We start from the raw sequence: 19718 nt of genomic DNA, 5'->3' as shown, positions 1-19718 counted from the left end.
AAAGTATTACAAAATGATATGTTTTTGACCCAGTAATTCCACTTCTCAAGTTAAGCAATGGGAATTAAAAGCTATTATTAATCTTACCTCTGTTAATAACAGGGAGCTTTGGATTTACTCTAAATGTGCTAAGTAGGGGAATATGAGGACATTTATACAATGTGATGCCACTCATTCAGCCTTTCAAACGGCACTAATTATTGGCAATATTTAAATGTTTACTATATACATCAAGGCAAACATTTTGGTTAACCCTTTAATAATCCCCCATAAATTATATCCTAGTTACAGAGAAGCATCTACCTTTCTGATTTTTTTTTGAGAGTTTTGCTATAAAGGTGATAATGATAAGCAGACTATATCCAATATCTAAAGAAAAGTGACAGCCATACACTTGGCTACACACTGAACACTATTATCTTGTTTAACCACAATTCCTGTACAATGCTAAAGACTTCTTCATTTTTAAGACTGGAAAAAAAAATACAGATTTTTCTAAAAAGTAGGTTGAAAACAATAGACACACTCTTATCTTACATTTTAAACACATATATGCACACACACCCAAATGTGAACAAAGGTCCCTAGGTAGTGAAATAATAGGGGGTCATAATTTCTTTGTATTTGCATAGTTTTCAAACCTTTTCTACCCACCAAAACCTCTTAAGTTTCATTAAGTATTTTTAAAATGGGTTAGCTAAATCAAATGATTTTTAATATATCCAGAGAATTCCTACTTAAATGTCAAAGGGGATGATCAAGCCCCAACTTTGTTCTATTATAATATACCTGTACCTAATTCCAAAGTTTTCTTTCTATGTGTGTGTTTAAGTGTACATGTGTGGGAATGTACACATGTGTAGAGGTCAGCAAATAAACTCATATGGTTTCCCAAATACAATCCAACTTTTTTTCTTTGAGACAAGGTCTCTCACTGGCCTGGAATTCACCAAGTAGGCTAGACTGGCTGGCACAGCAAACATCAAGGGTCTTCCTTTGTTTCACCAATACGGTGACTACAAATACATGTTATACCATAGCCAGCTTTTTATTTAAACAGGGCTTCTAGGAATTGAATTCAAGTTCTCTACAAAGAGTACTGACTGAACTATCTGCCTAGCCCAAAGGCTTTCTTTTTAAGTTATTAATATTTTAGTACCATAGTATGTCTATCTCCATGTAATTGTTTATTGAACAAACCCTGGAGCCAGCCATGAGAGCACTGGGAGAACTACTATGAGTATGGGAGAAGGCAGCTGTGCAGCCATGTTACTGTTACCCTTAACACAGTTTAAAATATTTTTGTGGAGAAGTTAGGAAGGAAGAGAATTTAAATGAATATTACCTTTTAACTTTCTTCTTTTTAGGTAGCGAAAGAGAAAAAGGACAGCAGAAGGAGAAAATACAGTGAAGTGAAACAAAGAGCTAAAGGAAACCACAAAAGGCTCAGACAAAGGAGGGAGATGACTGAAGAACAGAGGCACGGACTAGATGTGATAATGCAAAGGAGAACCTGAGGTGCTATGATACAAAGGTCTTGTAGTATGCAAGAACTCCAGGCTGGGAACAGCTTGTGGACTTTGCATAGTGATAGACAACCAATCAAAACAGAAGAAACATTATACTTCAAGCAGTTGCTGAGATCATATGCCTTCATCTTTGTTTTTAGATACCCACATCACAGGTCTGAAACACATAACTAATGTTTCCAAGTAGAAACATAACATTCTAATGACATTTAAAAGATTTATGTTATATACATTTAATAGATTTCAAATAGATTCCAATAGTTTAAAGCTTATGTTTACCATATCTAATTTATACTTATTGATAGAAATGAATTGATATCTAAAGGTTATCAATTATGCTTTAAATTAAAGCATCAACATTAAATACAATATAGTACTTGAAAGCTCAAAATTAGAAGTATAATCTCAAATTAAACATTAAATTATATTTATTTGCACTACGTGCTTTTCAAAACGATGCCCTCAAAATTATATCATATTTACTCAAGAAGAGGGAAACTTCAATGAATTTTAATGTTTCTTGGCGATAAAAACTATTAAAGATTGCATAAGCTTAATGCTAATGCTATGTTAGCCACTATAAAACAATTTTTGTCCTATTTCATGCTTTGACTTCCGGAGACAAGGCCACTACATAGCACAGACTTGGTATTCTTCTTGCCTCGGCTTTCAGAGTGCCACAGTATAGGCTTGTACCAATGCTTCCAATTTCTAAATAGTTGTTGTAATAATTTTATTGTCAACTTTCTCATATTTTTAAGTCAAAGTCTTTCCATCTTGTAAATAAATTTATACTCACCTCAAAGGCCTAAAATTAATGAAAGAAGTGATTAGGGGATTATCTCAAGTCAATTTAGTCTTTGCATTTCCTGGTTATGAACTACAGTTATTAATTAGTTAATAGTAACAAAATCTAGAAACAATGTCTAACACAAGGCAACTGCTATCATACAAGTACTGGTCACACCAGTTAGTAATAAAACTGAGTTTTACACTTAGGCATTCCTTTTTGTTATGTCTTTGTGAGTCAGGGTCTCTCTATATAGCTCTGGTTGTCCTAGGTATGTCCTTTATAGACCAGGGTAGCCTTGAATTCCCAGAGAACTGCCTGCCTCTGCCTCTTGAGTGCTGGGATAGGTGTGCACACCATCTCACATAAACCCAGGCCCTCTTTAATGGCAGTGCTTTAACTCATAAGAAATACGTCTCTAGAGTTCCTAAACTATAAGAACATGTGATTAAAACAAACAAAAAACAAACAAAAACAAAAAGGAAATGATAACAAAAATGAAAAAGGATATGAAAGTATACTAAATAATGTAATTTTAGCTAATAAAATAATATCTACATGCTTATATTTAAAAAAAAATCCAGATTGGGGAGAGCTAAGGAAATTATTCAGTCAATAAAGTGCTTGACACATAAGCATAAAAACCTAAATTCAATCCCCAGAAGAATCAGGCTTGGTATTGCATATTTGTAATTCCAGTGCTGGGGAGGCAGAAAAGGGCAGATCCCTGGAGCTCACTGAACATCCAACCTAGCCTAATCTGTGAGCCCAAGTCCCAAGTAGGAGACTCTGCCTCAAAAAACAAGGTGTATAGTTCTTGAGCTGTAACACTGGAGGCTGGCCCTCCAACTTACACACACACAAACACACACAAGCACACAAACATATGTACACAAGAGACAAATATTAAGTGTCAACAGTGATCTTTAAATGACAGGATTACAAGAACATTTTCTACATACTTTTAGATATTTCGCTAATGTTTTGCTAGGATTTTGATCATTTTAAGATTATATATTTAAATTCAGGGCTGTTCACTGTGTCTTGTTCATAATAACACAACAGTAATGGTACAGCCATGCTAACTAAATATTATGGTAGTTAAAAGGAATGATGTAGTTCTTATAATTAGCAATGAAAGACGATTAAGATACAGTATTAAAGGAAAAAAGATTAAGTGAAGGAATACATGTAAAACATAGCTGGGCATAATAAATATATTTTAAGCTATATAAATAGGGAGTTGTATGAATTAAAATGATCTATCAGAGACACATTAAACTTTAATTGCTTCATCAAGCTGGCAGTAGTGGTAGTAAGGAAGAGAACTTTCAATTTTTCTTCTCTATAATTCTCTCTCTCTCTCTCTCTATATATATATATATATATGTATATAAAAATAGATATTACAATGAAAACAGAAATATGTTGTAATTATATAATATTTTAAAAAGAAAAAAGTTTACATGTTCGCTGAGAAGGTTTGGATTATAGCCTGGTCTTAAAACCCTAAAGGCTGGGAAAACAAACAAACAAACAAACAAAAAACCTAAAGGCCGGATCTGAAGCATTATCCAAATTCTTCAAGAGATTCTGGAATGTTCTTCCCTTACTATAGCACAACTGAATCGATTACCTTCTTTAAGGCAGTAAGCAGACCCCAATAGTAGCCTGTTAACTCTAAGCCTGCAGCACTATGGTTGTCCTATGGGATGACCCTTCCAGTAGATGAATTTTTAAGAGTATTTTTTACTTTAGTCATTGTTACTCCATCAGCAAAATACTTGCAGTTAATACTATCATTAACATTCTAATTATTCTGTATCATATTTGCATAAAGGCACATATATTTAATACTTGTAACACAGGAAACAGAGGCATTGGAAGTTTAAAGGCACATATATTTAATACTTGTAACACAGGAAACAGAGGCATTGGAAGTTAAGTATTACTCAGTGGTACACAATGGAATCTTTGGCAGCTAGGTTCCAGGGAATATGCACTTAACCACTTGAGATGGACAGGTATACCACACATAATAAATGTTTGATAAAGATGAAACAAGAGTGAACACTTTCTACATGTTTACCTAGCAGATTTTCCACAGCCATACACAGATGCCTTGTTTACTCAGTGTTCTGAACACAGAAAACAGAGAGGCATTTTTAACATACCTTAAAGGATACTAACTTATTTCCTAGGCCTTGGACATATTACACAGCTATGCTTATTAACAAAATATGTTCTCTAGTTTGGTTCTAATAAATAGAAAATGTATCAAAAAGGTGACAGAAAATTAAATTCAAGATTGAAAAAAGTAGCTCAAGGATTTCAAATTTTAAGGATTCCTATAAAAAAAATAATGACTTCAAAAAAGAAAACAGCACCCTTTAAGATCCTCTGCATTTTCTGAGTTCATCCAATTATCCATTAGTTGTTTCATTTGCTCATCCAAATACTTAGGGCTCATGTGTGGCAGTATTCCTCATTAGATCTTTTACAATCTATTTGAGATTTTGCCTATAGAGACATGCACCCAATTTTACAATGGATAAAAGAGGTGGTCTCTTACAGAAACTTGCTTAGCGTCTACATTTATAAGACCCATAAGAATATAAAATATATCAAACTACTTCAAGACTCCATATTTTCACCCTTAAACTCTTGTTTTTTTTTTTTTTTTTTTTTTTTTTTTTTTTTATTTAGCCAGTGTTTTTAGTTGGACAAACTTATCTTCTCACAAACTATTAGGAAAAGGGGGAAATAGAGAACACTTGTCACTCATCAGTGAAAATAGCCACACTAAAGAACAATTTCAAACAACCAAGGATTGCAAACATAAACTATGTTCCATGACTAGCTTTTCCCCATTAACAAGAAAATAAAATTTCAAAATGATACCTTAAAAAATAATCTTTATATTTAGTCTTCTAACCAAGTAGAATTTAATGAAAAAAACCATTAATAAATGATAGTGGACATGAACAGAAAGGTTAAATGGGATCATTTTGTTTCATAGAAATGGTACCATTTCAATTACTGTCTTAAATGGGGCTTTATCTTCACTAGGACAAGTAAGCACTAGTTGACACTAAATATTTCTTTCTGAGAAGTATAGTAGACCAACACTTTCTAAAGGACTAGAAAAATTTCACTCCCATTTTAAAAGTATTTAACACTAACTGATATTTTGTTTTGTTGTAAGTAGCTTCATGCCTACTAACCATCCACAAGTCAATAAAGAAACAATCACTTCAATATATTTATTAGGATGGCTACCACAAAGAACAAATATCATGTCCCCCTGGGGGGTGGGTACAAAGTGCTAGGGAGGGCTATAGAGAAATAATTTTTGTGTACTATTGGTAGGAATATTAAAAAGGTAGAAACTATGGAAAAAGTATGGCAGCTCCTCAAAAACTGACTAAATAATAATTTAGCAGGACTGACCTGGAACAGGATATTTGCACATACATTCTCAGCAGCACACAGAAGCAAAGGAGAAGTAATTCAAATGGCGATGGACAAACAATGTGGCATAGTTATACAACACAAAGTCTTAGAAAGAAGGGAAATCTTAATACATATTACAACATGAATGCAAAGACATCATCTGAAATGAAATTCACAGGAAGACAAACCCCACAAGATTCTAGTCACATGAGGCATCCAGAGTAGCCAGGTTTGTGATTCAGAGAGAATGGTGGCACCAGGGGCTAAGACCAGTGGGAAGCTGGGAGTTGTAAAATGGCTACAGATTCAGTTTGGCAAGACGATTGATTGGTCATATGACAAAATTTGCCATTCACAAATTTTATACTTAAAAATGGCCAGAATAGGAAATGTTATGTTAAGTCTTTTTCTTAACAACTAAATAAAGCATACACAATCACTTTGAATGCTGCAGGAAAATAGTCAAGGTGTAATCTCTTTTTGTTTTAGAATTTTGAATTCTTTGTATTACATTTGTCTAAAAGACTATGTCTGGCAAACAGACAAATTCGTTAATTTTTATTGGAGAAAGGATGAACTTTAATATTAAATTCAATGCACACACAAAGTATTTCAATCTAGATACTTCAAGATATGTTATAAAATTGTTGTTACAATTAAAAACTTATGCTCAGTTGAAACATTCTCACTATACTTTTACCAAAATCGCTGAGCAATGACAACACTGGCTGTTAAAACCCACCTATTGTTATTTAGCTCCAAGGGGACTGAAACAGTTTTTTTCCTTATTAAAATAAGTTTCTTGGTAGGAAGGCAGTTCAACCCCACATCTAAAATTAGACTTTCTCCTGATAAGGAAACCGTCCTTTGTTAACAATCTCAGATAAAAAAGCGATGCAGTGTTTCAGATATCAGATTTTTTTAAAACTCTATTTAGAGGTTTAACCTAAATCTTTACTATTCATGTATGGAAATACTATATTACAACTAAGCATCATAAACTGTTTTAAATTCTTAAAAAAAAAAAAAGTCAAAAGAATGATCTGCCTTAGCCTCCTATACACACCATCCTTGACACAAAATTTTGGAATATAAGCACAATATCTAAAAACCTTGAGCCTGGACACCATCAGAGCCACAAAGACAATGGAAGCTAGCCCACAGCAAGTTGGGACACTCTGTAGACCGCACAAAGTACTTACAGGAGTGGACTGGAACACGTTAAAATACCCTGACAGCTCAGAAAACACTAGACAGGAGAGTGTACTAGCCCATATTTCATACAAATGAGCTGCAAACATTTGATCAATACAAATTTAAAGTCTTGCCTTGAGATGAAGGCCAATGGTCTTAACTATTGAGGTAGGCACATGCAAAGCACCATATTGCCACTGAATTCCTACGGAAAGTAGTATTTATAATTATCTACTCAAAACTCCAGCATCAGAACAAGAAAAAAGTTACTACCAGTCCTAAAACTACATTACTTTAGGTCTTTTTTGTTCAAATGAACAGCATGACTAGAATATGTGTTTATGACTGGATCCCACAGTAAATTCAAAACGACCTATTTAGGGAGGAAACACTATCATGAGGAATTGTGATGAGGGGGGCTAGAGTATATCATATGCTCAGGAAAATAACCGATGCTAGATGCCATAGCCCAGGGATACTGCTTCAATAGGAAAGAGCCCTTTTTTAACAGTCTTCATTTATGAAGCTATAGAGAGAGAAAAAAAATGCATGAAGACAAGGAAGAGCTAAAATATATTTAGCTATAGACAGACAAATAGAAAAAGTTTAATGGTTATGGAAGTCTAAACTGTAAGTTTTAATAGTTAACACCTATTTTCAAGTATACAAAATGTTACCAAGACTCCCAAGCCATGTTGGCCTAAGTACTTTAAATGCATTACCTCATCTTCCAAGGGGTTAAGGTTATCATCTAGGATTGGGGTATATAATCCAGAAATATTCAAACTTGCCAATGATCACAAGTGGAAAGGCTTGGGACTCCAACTTGTGGGTAATTCTCTGCCTCCTCATCCCTACCATCTAAATTTCCAGAATGCTGATTCTTCAAACAATGGAGAAAGCTAAATTGTAGTATGAAAAAGGTTTGTTAATAAATGAGTTTTTGCTCCCCCCTCCCCCCAGCAAAGCTAAAAGGGGGAATTAAGAAATGTCTTTCTTAGAGATTAACTACTTGTTTTGGAAAACTTTGAGCGGTTCACCTTGAAGCTAGAAACAGAGCATGAGCTTGACATGTTCTTGAAATCTACAAGTCCTTACGCACATTAAGTCAGTCAAGTGCAGCCCCAACAGCCAATAAGTCAACACCTGGTACCCACTGTTAAATCTATTATGCATTTTCTGTTCTTTCTTCCAGATCTTCAAGGTTTGGGTTTTCTATACCATCTATTAAAAAAAGCAAAATTCTTTCCTCCATACTCACTTTGGAGGCTCATTTAAGATGGAAAACTGCAGAAAGAAAATCTTTACCTCTCAACCTTTCAAATAAATGATGATTTCAAAAGTACATCTTTAAAAAACAGCACCTAAAGGTTGCTGAGTGACCCATCACTCATATGTTCATTATCTTTTAGCGATATTAAGAACCTCTATATTAAGAAATATAATCCTATCTGATCTAAAGCTGCTAACATCTCAAATGAGAAAAATTAAATAACAGATGGGTCTGAGGAAAAACTAAAAACCATTTAAAACTGGGCCCACTGCTCAACTAAGTCACTCAATTCACTATAAAATTACTTTTTGATTAAAAAATATCACATATAACAAAGAAGTGACTGGTGCATAACTTGGTTGTATTTAATCTAAGTCAGCATTTAATAAGGACAGTAAGTGGCACTACATAATAGCAATCTGCCTACTGTTTAGATTATAGCAGCCCCATCATTTCATCAAAAGCATTGTAGTCGCTTCTGCAAAATTAATTGCAACTAATTCTGGTAACTCGTGGAGTTAAGTCTAGACTTGTTTGCTCACTTTAAAACATTTCCAAAGTGCTTCTTTTGGTGCATACAAACCAAGACCTGAACCTTTTATGGAGTAAGGACTAAGACAAGGGACCCACAGAACGGCAAGAAAATAAGTAAGTTTATCTTCTGCTGATATGGATTTAATCTCTTCCAGAAGACTGGAAGGACTCAGCAGTAAATTAAGCCATCCTTCTAACCACAGCTCTTTCTATAAACCTTCAACTCCTTAAACTGATTTCCTCAAGGTTAAAATACTAAGTAGACAAAACTGTGCTGGCAGCAGGGGTCGATCTTACTACCTACCACTAGCTGCACTCACACTTTCATAAGGTGTTCCTTAGACTCAAACCCCAAGATGTTTCATAAACTTACATTAAGTTTTCAGAAACAACTTCTCACTTCGGATGTATTTCCTGATACAATTCTTTTCAGGTGTTCCAACAAACTTGCAACATTTTAACTGTTGAGTTTCATTTGCTCGCATTATTTAGTCCCCCCCCCCATCTCATTAAATTATCCGCCGAAGTTTAATCAAAACTATCAGGAAGCTATTTTCAGGCGTGAAGAGAGGCATATACATATTCATAATAACGTCTGGACTCTCCTGGCAGGTGATGCAGGCACAAGTTTGTAAAAATTATGAGTTGTTTAAGATGATGCTGTTTTCCTAAATTCCCGTTACTCTGGAGGAGGCAAGGTCCCCCCCCCCCAAGATCACAACGAAAGCTGCACGTGTAAACTAGAAAGTTAGCATCTTCAGGGCCCTCGGAGCAACTCCCTAACGTACAAAGGCAGCGGCGGCCGCGGCTCAACAAGGCGGCTCGGGGGGAGCCCCGGGGCGGCCTCGGAGGGCCTGGACCCCAGGAAGCTGGCAGCGCGCGCAGGGTCCGCCCGGGACCGGCTCCTCGCGGCTAACGCCGAGGACAGGGGCGGGAAGGCGCGGAAGCGAGGGGCGTACTCGGCCCCGGCCGGCTCGGCCGGATAGGCGCGCGGGGCAGGCTGGGCTGCGACGGCGCGGGGCGGGTGTCCGGGGCGGAGACCCCAGCCTCGCCGAGCGCTGGGCCCGCGACTCCCACCCCCCGCGCCAAGATGGCGACGTGGACCGCGGGGGAGCCCGGCGCGCGAGGCTGGGGGGGAACGGAAGGGGAGCGGAGACAAAAAAGGCCAGTCCCCGGAACGCGGCGGCCCGGCTTACTTTTTCTTGTCGTTCTCGCCGCCGGCGCCCTCCATGGCGAATCGGTGCCCGCGGTGCCTTCCCGGCCGGCGGCCCCCGGGCTCGCTCCGGCCTAAGCGCTGGCTCCGTCCGCACGCGCAGAGCAGAGAAAGGGGCAAGTCCAGAGGCGGGGTGCGAGGCGAGACGCCCCCACCACCACCACCCGGGACGGCGAGGCGGGAGCTGCAGCTGCGCTCGCCGGGCTCCGGCTGCTCGGCGCTCCTCCCGCTCGCTTGTCAGGGCCTGGCCAGACACTGCCCACGACGGCAGCGAGGACAGTCCTCGCGTCCCCTCAGACGAGGAGGCTCTGTGCACTGAGGCGCTGAGGCAGCGAGCGGCAGGGGGCGGGCAAGGGCGGAGGCGCGCTCGGGCGCGCGGCCAGGGGAGGGGAGCCTAGGGGTGCGCGCGCCCGCCGAGCCCGGCGCGCGCGCCCGCGGACCCGCCTCACCTGAGCAGAGGCGGGTTCCCCGACAGCCAATGGCGAGCGACGCAGGCGGCCAGGCCCCACCCCAGCCCACGTTGCTCTCAGCCAATCGGGAGGCGGTCAGCTGAGACCCAGCTGGGACGCGCTGCCCCGCTCACGTGCTTGTCTGTGTGCGGCTGGGGAGGGAAGAGAAAGGGGCGAGGGGTGCGGCTGAGCCCGGGCCCCGACACTCCGCGCTTTCTGCGGCGGGCGTCTGGCTTTGGGAGGCGCTGCTGCAGAGGGTGGGCTGCCGTGCTCCGAGCCTGGCTCACACCGCCCTGCTCCTGGAGTCATCAGCGGCTGGATCACTCCTCAGATGAGGGCTGGACCCGGTTGCCGCCCAGCCCTTCTGAGTTTCCAGTTGGAAAAAAAAAAAAAAAGAAAGAAAGAAAAGGCGACTTTGCGTCGTGGCAGTCAGCCCCCTGGTGTCTGAGCGGGGTCCCTCCTTCCCAGGTGACTCTGAGGCGGCTCAGTCTCTGTGCTCTGCCACAGAACAAGGGAAGTCTCCATGTCGTTAAGATTTTCTGGGCCGAAGTTTGATTAGTGAGCAAATGCAAATAGAAACATAGAACAAATCCTTCTTGCAGAACCTCTCAAGGGAAGGGAAGTTGCAGGGCCATTTTAAAACAAACTGTCTTAAGCATTTACAAACAAACAACAGCTTTAGTAAGTCAAAGCATAAGCCTGAATTTGAGTGGAAGAAGGGAAAAGGCTTTGAGAGACTTAAGTTGCTTCCATGTTGCTTTTAAAAGAGACAAAGGTAATCTTAAATGGACACAGGTAAGGCGCGAGAATCGTTTGAGACTGAGTTTGGATCATTGGTTAGACTAAAGGAAGAATAATGAGTCCCCTAGCCTGCAGACCCTGATAAACTGACTGCCCACCTGTTATGCAGGGAGTTATGGAATAAAACATCACTTTTGGTCTGGCTTTGGAAGCATAAACGCTAGGCCTGTCAGTATGAAGTTGTGTTATTGTTTTATGTATTCTGAGCTCAACAAAGGAACACTACATATACTGCACACACACACACACACACACACACACACGTGTTGGGAACACAGCTGAGCCTGGATCTGGATCCTCTGTTTGAGACTCTACCTGACACTAAACTGTTTGCCTTATTAATACATTGTTACAATCTAACTTTGGGTTATATATTCATGTAGATATCTATGGTAAATTTAAATTACATTCAAATCTAAAACAATGCCCTCTACAAATATATGTAATGTCCAGGTCTAAGACAATAAACAATGCATAAAGCATCTCAGTCGGACCATGAAGAGATGATTACAGCTGGGGATATAGCTCTGTAGTAGAGCAGTTATCTAGCATCCACAAACAAGAAGCCAAGACTATATAGATTGATTTTAGTGCTTTTTTGTTTGAAATTTACAACACCATGCACCTCCAAAAGAGCTGCAGGGAGTATCTGAAAAGAGGAAAAGAACAAAAATAATTACTTGTCTTCCATTTGTTTTTAATCATGGAAATATTTTTCTAGTGGAACACCCTGAAAATGCAGTGTTCCAGAATTCACAGTGAGCTTGGTTCTAAACATTAGTACTCACAATCAGGTAACTGCTTTGTGCCTCGGTTTATTCACTTGTAAATTGGAGAAGATGCCATTTATGCTACACAGTTATGGATGATTATCACACATGTAAAGCACTTGAAACAATATGTGGCAATAGGAAGCCATTAATGAATTCTGGTGGTCTTGTTTTATTATCCCCAAACTCATGTGTCTACTAGCAGCAATTAGTTGGGCTTCTGTACTTTAACCAGTTTCAACTATTCAAAAATGCTAGTTATGTTAGTGAAGATGCTTTTAGACTCTCTCTTTTTTTTTTTCTGACATCATAGCTTCTCAGAGTGTTTCCATCTACATAAATGACGGTTCCCGAAATCCTCAATCATTTCCTTTCTTATAACTCTGGCCAGGGATCATAGCTGGAGAATATAATGTTTTTAAAATTAAAATATGATCATTGTGTAATAGCATATCTAACCCACTTAAAAGCTTTTTATTATTTCTAAAAGTTTTTTTATTATTTCAGAAAGTTTAAACAGAATGATAATTCAATGAACAAGATATTTTTGAATATATATTACAATTTCATCAAGCTTCCATTTCCTGTGTAAAGATGCATAAAATATGATATTTTGTGAGTGAGTATAATAAATAGACACAAACATGGAGAGAAGTAATATTTAACCCAGTAGCTTCAACACAATTATAAAGGTGCCAAATACTACCTCCTAATTCAGATAATCCTGCTGACAACCAAACCCTAAAAGGCAATTTTTTTCTTATTAAATAAAACTAAAATCATTCTTTTTGTAACCCTACCTATTAGCACATGCATTTAGGTTGGAACCAAATAAGTACATGTGGGTGAGCAGTCTTATTTCATCACTTCATAATCTTTGCCAGTGTCCAAAGTCCACTCCAACTCACTTCGCAGAACTTACTAAGGAGTTTAAAAGAACATTGCAAAATGACTTCATTGACCTTTAACCCAATTTGCAGTGACTCACAAGGAGTCAGAGTAAAACTCGAATTTAAATTGCTACAAAATTATGGAGCAATGAGCCTTTTGAAAGTGAAATATACCAGGTGCCCACGGTTTAAAATACAACAGACTGTGTAGGGAAGATGGGCATTAACTAGTGATGCATGGCTTGGCATTGCCCTTTGCTGTTGCTGGTCCTTTCCAAACTCCTCTTCTTCCTGCCTTCTACTCCTCCTCCTCCTTCTCTTCTATGTATTTGTAATAATAACAATGATAAAACACATTATTTGGAAGGAATGTTTAGAAAATTGAGGCATTAAACATTTTTTTCTTTACAAAAATCAAAACAAAGATATATATTGTCTGAATTTATGGAAAAATACAAATAGAACATTTGAAAATAGCACTTTCTAATTTAGCTAGTGACACTCATGGAGGACAGAGGAAAACTTGTCAGTTCATTCTCTCCATCCAGAGATGGAACCTGGGTTATTGGGTATGCAAAGCAAGTGCTTTCCCTTCGCCCCAGCTGAATAGCCCAGATAGGCTTAAAAAGAATTCACAAAGAAATGCTAAGGGACTTCCTGTTTTCTGTCCCATGTGGAAAGAACACAGGAAGCCAGTGATTGTGCATGCCTTTAATCCCAGCACAAGGGAGGCAAAGATGGGTGGATCTTTGTGAGTTCGAGGCCAGCCTGGTCTACAGATTGAGTTCCAGGACAGACAGAGCTACACAGAGAAACCCTGTCTGGAAAAAACACAAAGAAAAAAAGAAAGGAAGGAAGGAAGAAAAGAGCATAGGAACTGTTGCTGGGGTGTAACTCAGTGGTAGAATGCTTGCCTAGCATGTCCTGGGTTTAATATTCAATATCACCAAAAGCCAAACAACACCCACAAACAGTCATTTCCATCTCCATGACAAGAAGAAAAAGCTCATCAAACTGAAATCAATAATCATTTAATCAGAATCAAAGTCACAGAGGAACTACTGTCCCCAGAGTTAGAGAGACAGGCAGATATAGATAATCACAGCTCATCAGCTATCCTCATTAGAGTTATCATTGTAATGAAACACCATGACCCAAGCAAGTTAGGGAGGAAAGGGTTTATTTGACCTATGTTTCCAAATCTGCTCATCATTGAAGGAAGTCATGACAGGAGCTCAAGCAGCACAGGAACCTGGAGGCAGGAGCTGATGCGGATGCCATGGAGCAGTGCTGCTTACTGGTTTGCTCTTCATGGCTTGCCCAGCCCACATTCTTATAGAACCCAGGACCACCAGCCCAGAGGTGATACTACCTACAATGGGCTGGGGCCTCTCCCATCAATCACTAAGTAAGAAAATTGCCTTACAGAGTTACCTACAGATCTATTTTATGAAGGCATTTTCTTAATTGAGTTTCCTTCCTTTCAGATGACTTTAGCTTGGGTCAAGCTGACATAAAACTACCCAGCACATCAATTTACCTGGAGCAGAGCCAGTACCACAGCCGGAGATGTATCAGAAGGAGCACTTGAAACTGCAGTCTAGGTATCTACCGGGCTCAGTGTAAAGCACCTTGAGAACTCAAGACTCCAGACATTCTCGCCTATGGACTTTTCTTGAGTTTTACTGTTTTAACTTGGTTGAGTTGTCTTCTAGGAACACAACCAGACCCTGCTATGAAAATCTAAGAGCAATATCCTTATGCTTTTGTCAAAGGGGCACACATGCATGTACATATGGTGTGTGTGTGTGTGAGAGAGAGAGAGAGAGAGAGAGAGAGCCCTTAAAATGTTTTAGAGTAGGAGGGAGAAGAAAGAGATTTAAAGGGAGTCTGTAAGGAGCATGGAGGGGAAACAAGAGAGGGCAATGAAATTAATGCATCACGAAAGCAGAGGAGGGGCTACGGGAAAGATGGGGAAGGAGGGAAACCAGATAGGTGGGAACAAAGCATGGCGGCACATATGTATAAAAGTGTCGCATTAAAACCCACTGTGTTGTATGCTAACCTTTAAAACACAACAGAAAATATAGAAATAATCTAAAAATAAGGTTGAATGCTTCTAGTTCTCTCCTTCTTAACTAGGCTCAACAGTCCTTCAGGAAAATGATTTTATTGGTACCGTACCAACTGGGGTCTACCAAAGTCAAACCAATCTAAGCAAATGGAAACACCAATTCCACCCAGTTCTAATAATGTAGTAGAAAGGAATTACTCAGCTCCAAGTAACAACAGGACTGAGATCCAATCATAGGACTACAGAACATTGGCCTACCCCTTCCCTTTACCACCACATCAGAGTGTTGTATAAAAGCAGGACAGTACACCTAAAAGAACTCAAGCCTCTCACCCAGTAGTAGTGTTCAGGGACACCCAAAGACAACACGGCAAAAAAAAAAAAAAAAAAAAAAAAAAAAAGACACTAGAGAAAGTTTAGTGTCTGATTGCTACAGCAAATAGTAATAGCCTAACTCTTTGTTGAATTGAAACTGTCTACTACTTTCCTAATATAGCACATCTGTTTTAAAATAAGTGCCAAGGCAAAAAGAGAAAAAAGAAAGAGGAAGAGGTTGGACAGATAGCTCAGTTGGTAAAGTGCTTATGGCTCAAACATGTGGAGTTGTGTTCAGTCCCACAGCCCATGCAGAGAGTAGCATGCTTCTGTAGCCCCAATGCTGGAAGATGGACACAGGAGAAATCTTGGGGTTCATTAGCTAGCAAGTCTAGCCAAATTGGTGGGAAATCCTTGAAGACAAGGATGTAATTATATTACTAGATCCAGGATAAATGATAAATGAGTGTTTATTGAGGAACAATTACACAGAAAAATACAAAGAACCAGAAACCCTGTCTCAAAAAATAAGGCAGAGAGCACTCAAGGAAGACACCAAATGCCAACCTGTGGCCTCCACAAGCACATGTACACCCATGCATGTGCATTCTCCACAGATGTACACACACACACACACACACACACACACACACACACACACACACCAGGCTTGGTCTGACAATACAAACACCAGAGTCAGGCTTAAATGTAGACAAGACAAGAAATGTGAAATAATCAGTTACTACATTAAGGATGAAAATATGGACAGCAGGCAATATCAGATGAATATTGTAAACACAGCAAATAATGCTTAAAAAATAACTGTCAGTGCTGGAAAAAGAAATAGAATGTCTGCCTGTGTTAGGCTCATCAATAACTGGACTCAGCCAAAAAAAGAAAAAGAGAAAGAAAGAAAGAAAGAAAGAAAGAAAGAAAGAAAGGAATCCATGCATTTGAAAATATGTCAATACAAACTTCTAGAACTGAAAAGAGAGTGGAATAATTCCCAACAACTGAGCATATGACAATGACAAAATGTAAAACTACGCTGTAACAGGAGAAGGGAGATATCGGAAGCTCAGAATTTTTAAAACTTAGTGATAAAAATCAAGCCACAGATGCTGGAATCTCAGAGAAATCAGCCATAAAAACTGAGAAAAAAAAAACTTGGCACCCAAGAATAGTGTATTTAACTGGAGTATCAAGAGAAGACAAGTTAGGGAGAAAGGGCTGGGAATAAAGGGATGCGAGAGGAAATAACTTACCTACACAGAAGCAAAGACGAGAGCTACATCAACTTTTTCGTCAAAGCCATTCTAGCAAGAAGACAGTGGAATGAAATATTTAAAACACTGGGAGGAAAAACAAAAAGCCCTCCCCACACCCAAAATTTTATGTTTGGTAAAATGATCTTTCAAAAGAAGAGTCAGAATGCCTTCCTTTCTTCAAAATGAAGCCAATAGACTTTCGTAGGTAAGCAAAATGAAGGCAAGCTACTGACAGCAGACCTGCCTTGTAAGAAACACTGAAAGGTCTTGAAAATAACGTAGATCAGAAACTTGAAACCTCGTAAAAAAGAACAACAGAGCCATGGCAAGGAACCACAGAAGGAGCCAAGGAAAGGAAAAGAAAATCCTTTTTTTTTTTTTTTTCCCTTACCTTTAATTGCTCTAACACGGAGTGGAGCGTACTTTGTCTAGAAAACAAGTGGGGAAAAGTATTCTGGCGTCTTGCTTACGGAAGAATGAATGAGGGACACCGTTGTGAAAATGGATGGAAGGGAGGAACAGGAAACTGGTATTAGCTGCTTGCATTACCAGTGAGGCAGGATAATATTTGGAAGTGGACCTGGATTAGTCATAAATGTATGTTGCAAACTCCAAGGCAACCACGAAAGTTTTTGGAATAGAATATTGGGCTGGGGATATGGCTTAGTGGATAAAGTGCTTGCCATGCAAGCATGAGAGCCTAAGTTTGGATCCCCAGAAACCATGTAACAGCCAGGCCTGTGAGGTGGTACACACCTGTAATCCTAGGCTAGGGAAGCCCAGGTCAGTGAATTCTGGGGTTTTGCTGGTCAACTAACCTAGACAGACAGGGAGCTCTGGGATCTGTGAGATTCCCTGTCTCAAAATTAAAAAGATAGAAGGCTGGAAAGTAGTAGAAGAAGACTCCTGGTGTTATCCGCTGGCCTCCACACATGCATGCATAGGTGGGTACATGTGCACGCGTGCGCGCGCGCGCACACACACACACACACACACACACACACACACAAGCACACACATCTATAAAGACCCCTGAAACAAATTAGCCATTATAACAAGGTTGCAGAATAGTTTAATATATAAATTAATCTTTTCCATGCATAGAAAAATAAGCAATTAGACTTGAGGTTAAAACAGGATCATTTATACTAGCACTAAAAAAAGGAACTATGCTCGAGAATAAACAATGCGTGTATATGACTTACAGGAGACAAACCACAAAATTCTGAAGATGAAAGAGAACAAAGGAAACTTAAAGAAATGGAGAGGCTCTTCACATTAATGAATAGGAAAATCCCCCATGATTAAGTCAGTCCTTCTGCCCAGCTGGTCTGTAGATTCAGTGCAGTGTAATAAAACCTCCAACAACACCAATCTAGTCCTAAAATGAATGCAGTAAAGAAGACCAGAACAGGGACCACAGGAGAAGAGGGACAGATCAAAAGGGTGGCACCACCTGACCAGGGCCTGCTATAAAACTATAGTTATCAGGACAGTGTGTCGTTGGCAAAGAACAAAAGAATAGAACTGCAAGACTCAACGGTCCAGAGACAGACACACAGGACAGTCACCGCGTCTCTGGCAAGGGAGCCAAGACAAACCATCCGGGTTCAGAGTGTACGGAAGGAAAGAGGGAGTTTGCAGGAACTCTGCACTTTTTGCTCAATTTTGGAGTGAACTTTCATCTTCTCTATGAAATTAGTCTAATGATTTTTTTTTTAAAAGAGAGAGATTCTTTGAAGGTCAGGAGTTCAAATCTTGGTGAATAAAGCAGGAGGTTTAAATTTTCTGAAATGAGTGATAATGAATGATAAGTGCTTATTTGACTAGAGATGAAAGTGACACTTGGATATCATGACATCACAGTCAGCCAGGGGACTCTCAAAAGCCACAGCTCAAGAAGATTCTAGAAAGGGAAGGGGTGAGAGTTTCAGCTCTAAAAAATCAGTGGTAACTTCCCTCCTGGACCAGACACTTGCAAGTTTTCACCACCACATTTCTTCACCTGTAGATTTCATTTTAGATTGCTAAGTTCACCCATTTCAAAAGCCAGTGACTTCACCATCTCTAAGGTGGCACATGAATGAACAGAAGGGATGTGTTTGTGAATCTGCCTTCCCCGTCTTCTGTCCTCTATCCCCTCATAATGATAGATAATGGCCCTCTATCATTCTATTGATAGTCAATAGATTAATTTATGTGTTAAACTGTTCTACAATAGTCAAGCACAAGTTTAGCCTAATCTTCAGGCTTGCATGCCATTTGAGAATTACTATGGGGCCAGAACACCCTTTCATCTTGGTAGTTCTATAATTTAGGCTTGGTACACGGTACACAAATGTAATCTCTCTCTTAAGCATTCTAAACATAGGCTGTATTTTACCCATGCTGCTTTTTCATCGCAGCTCCATGATAACCCTACGAGGTAGGAATTATGATCATCATAGTATGCATCAGAAATTAATGATTAAACAGGTTAAAAAAAAAAAACTAAGTTGAGAGTTAGGGAGCTAGAGAAACAGGGTTCTGGACCACACCATACCCTTTGCTACTCAAGCTTCTATAACAGTTGTGTTGGGAAAGTTTAAGGCTCTGGAATATTTGGGGTGCCCTAAAATGACTTATCAACTATTTAATGACCCTATAACAGAAGTGGGCATTTTTAAGTGTGGTATGCATTTGGCTAAAGGCATTTCAAAAACAGCAAATGAACAAATACTTTCAGGAAATCCCTCAGGACTTCTCTAGCTTGTGGCTAGTTTACTTGTGGCACCAATGCTGCCCAACATAAACTAGGGTCTTAAATATTTATTTATTTAGTGTGTGTGTGTGTTTTACATGTGGAGATCAGATGGTAACTCCAAGTATTGTCTTCACTTTCTACCTTGTTTTAAGACAATGTTTCTTTCTGGATGTTGGCCTCTGTCTGTGCCAGACTCGCTGATCTGCAAGTTTCCAAGGGTTTTCCTGTCTCTCCCACCTGACTATAGGAATGCAAAGATTATGAACATAAGTATCTTATTGGGCTTTCCATGAATCCTGAGGAGTTGAACTCATGTCCTTATGCTTGTCTGACAACCATTTTACCACTGATCATTTCCTACCGCCTATGAAAGACTATTTTTCATTGCAAGCCACACTTTACTGCTCTCATAGAGATGCTTG

The 19718-nt window shown here is 39.4% G+C and overlaps 1 protein-coding gene across 2 annotated transcripts in view; it reads right to left on the bottom strand.

Annotated features, from left to right (window-relative positions):
- The window catches only part of Hif1a (hypoxia inducible factor 1 subunit alpha), a 41074-nt gene extending 30717 nt beyond the window's left edge, over positions 1-10357 (bottom strand). For both annotated transcript variants that reach the window (XM_051195996.1, XM_051195997.1), the window contains exon 1: positions 9970-10357. In XM_051195996.1, the coding sequence (XP_051051953.1) occupies positions 9970-10004 (35 nt within the window). In that variant the 5' untranslated portion in view covers positions 10005-10357. The remainder of the gene's footprint in view (positions 1-9969) is intronic.
- Positions 10358-19718: the final 9361 nt, after the last annotated feature.

The sequence above is a fragment of the Phodopus roborovskii genome, unplaced genomic scaffold (genome assembly GCF_943737965.1).
Source record: "Phodopus roborovskii unplaced genomic scaffold, PHOROB, whole genome shotgun sequence".
Lineage (NCBI taxonomy): Eukaryota > Metazoa > Chordata > Mammalia > Rodentia > Cricetidae > Phodopus > Phodopus roborovskii.
Note: the sequence above shows the minus strand (reverse complement) of the source record. Positions and strands in the feature narration are given on the sequence as shown.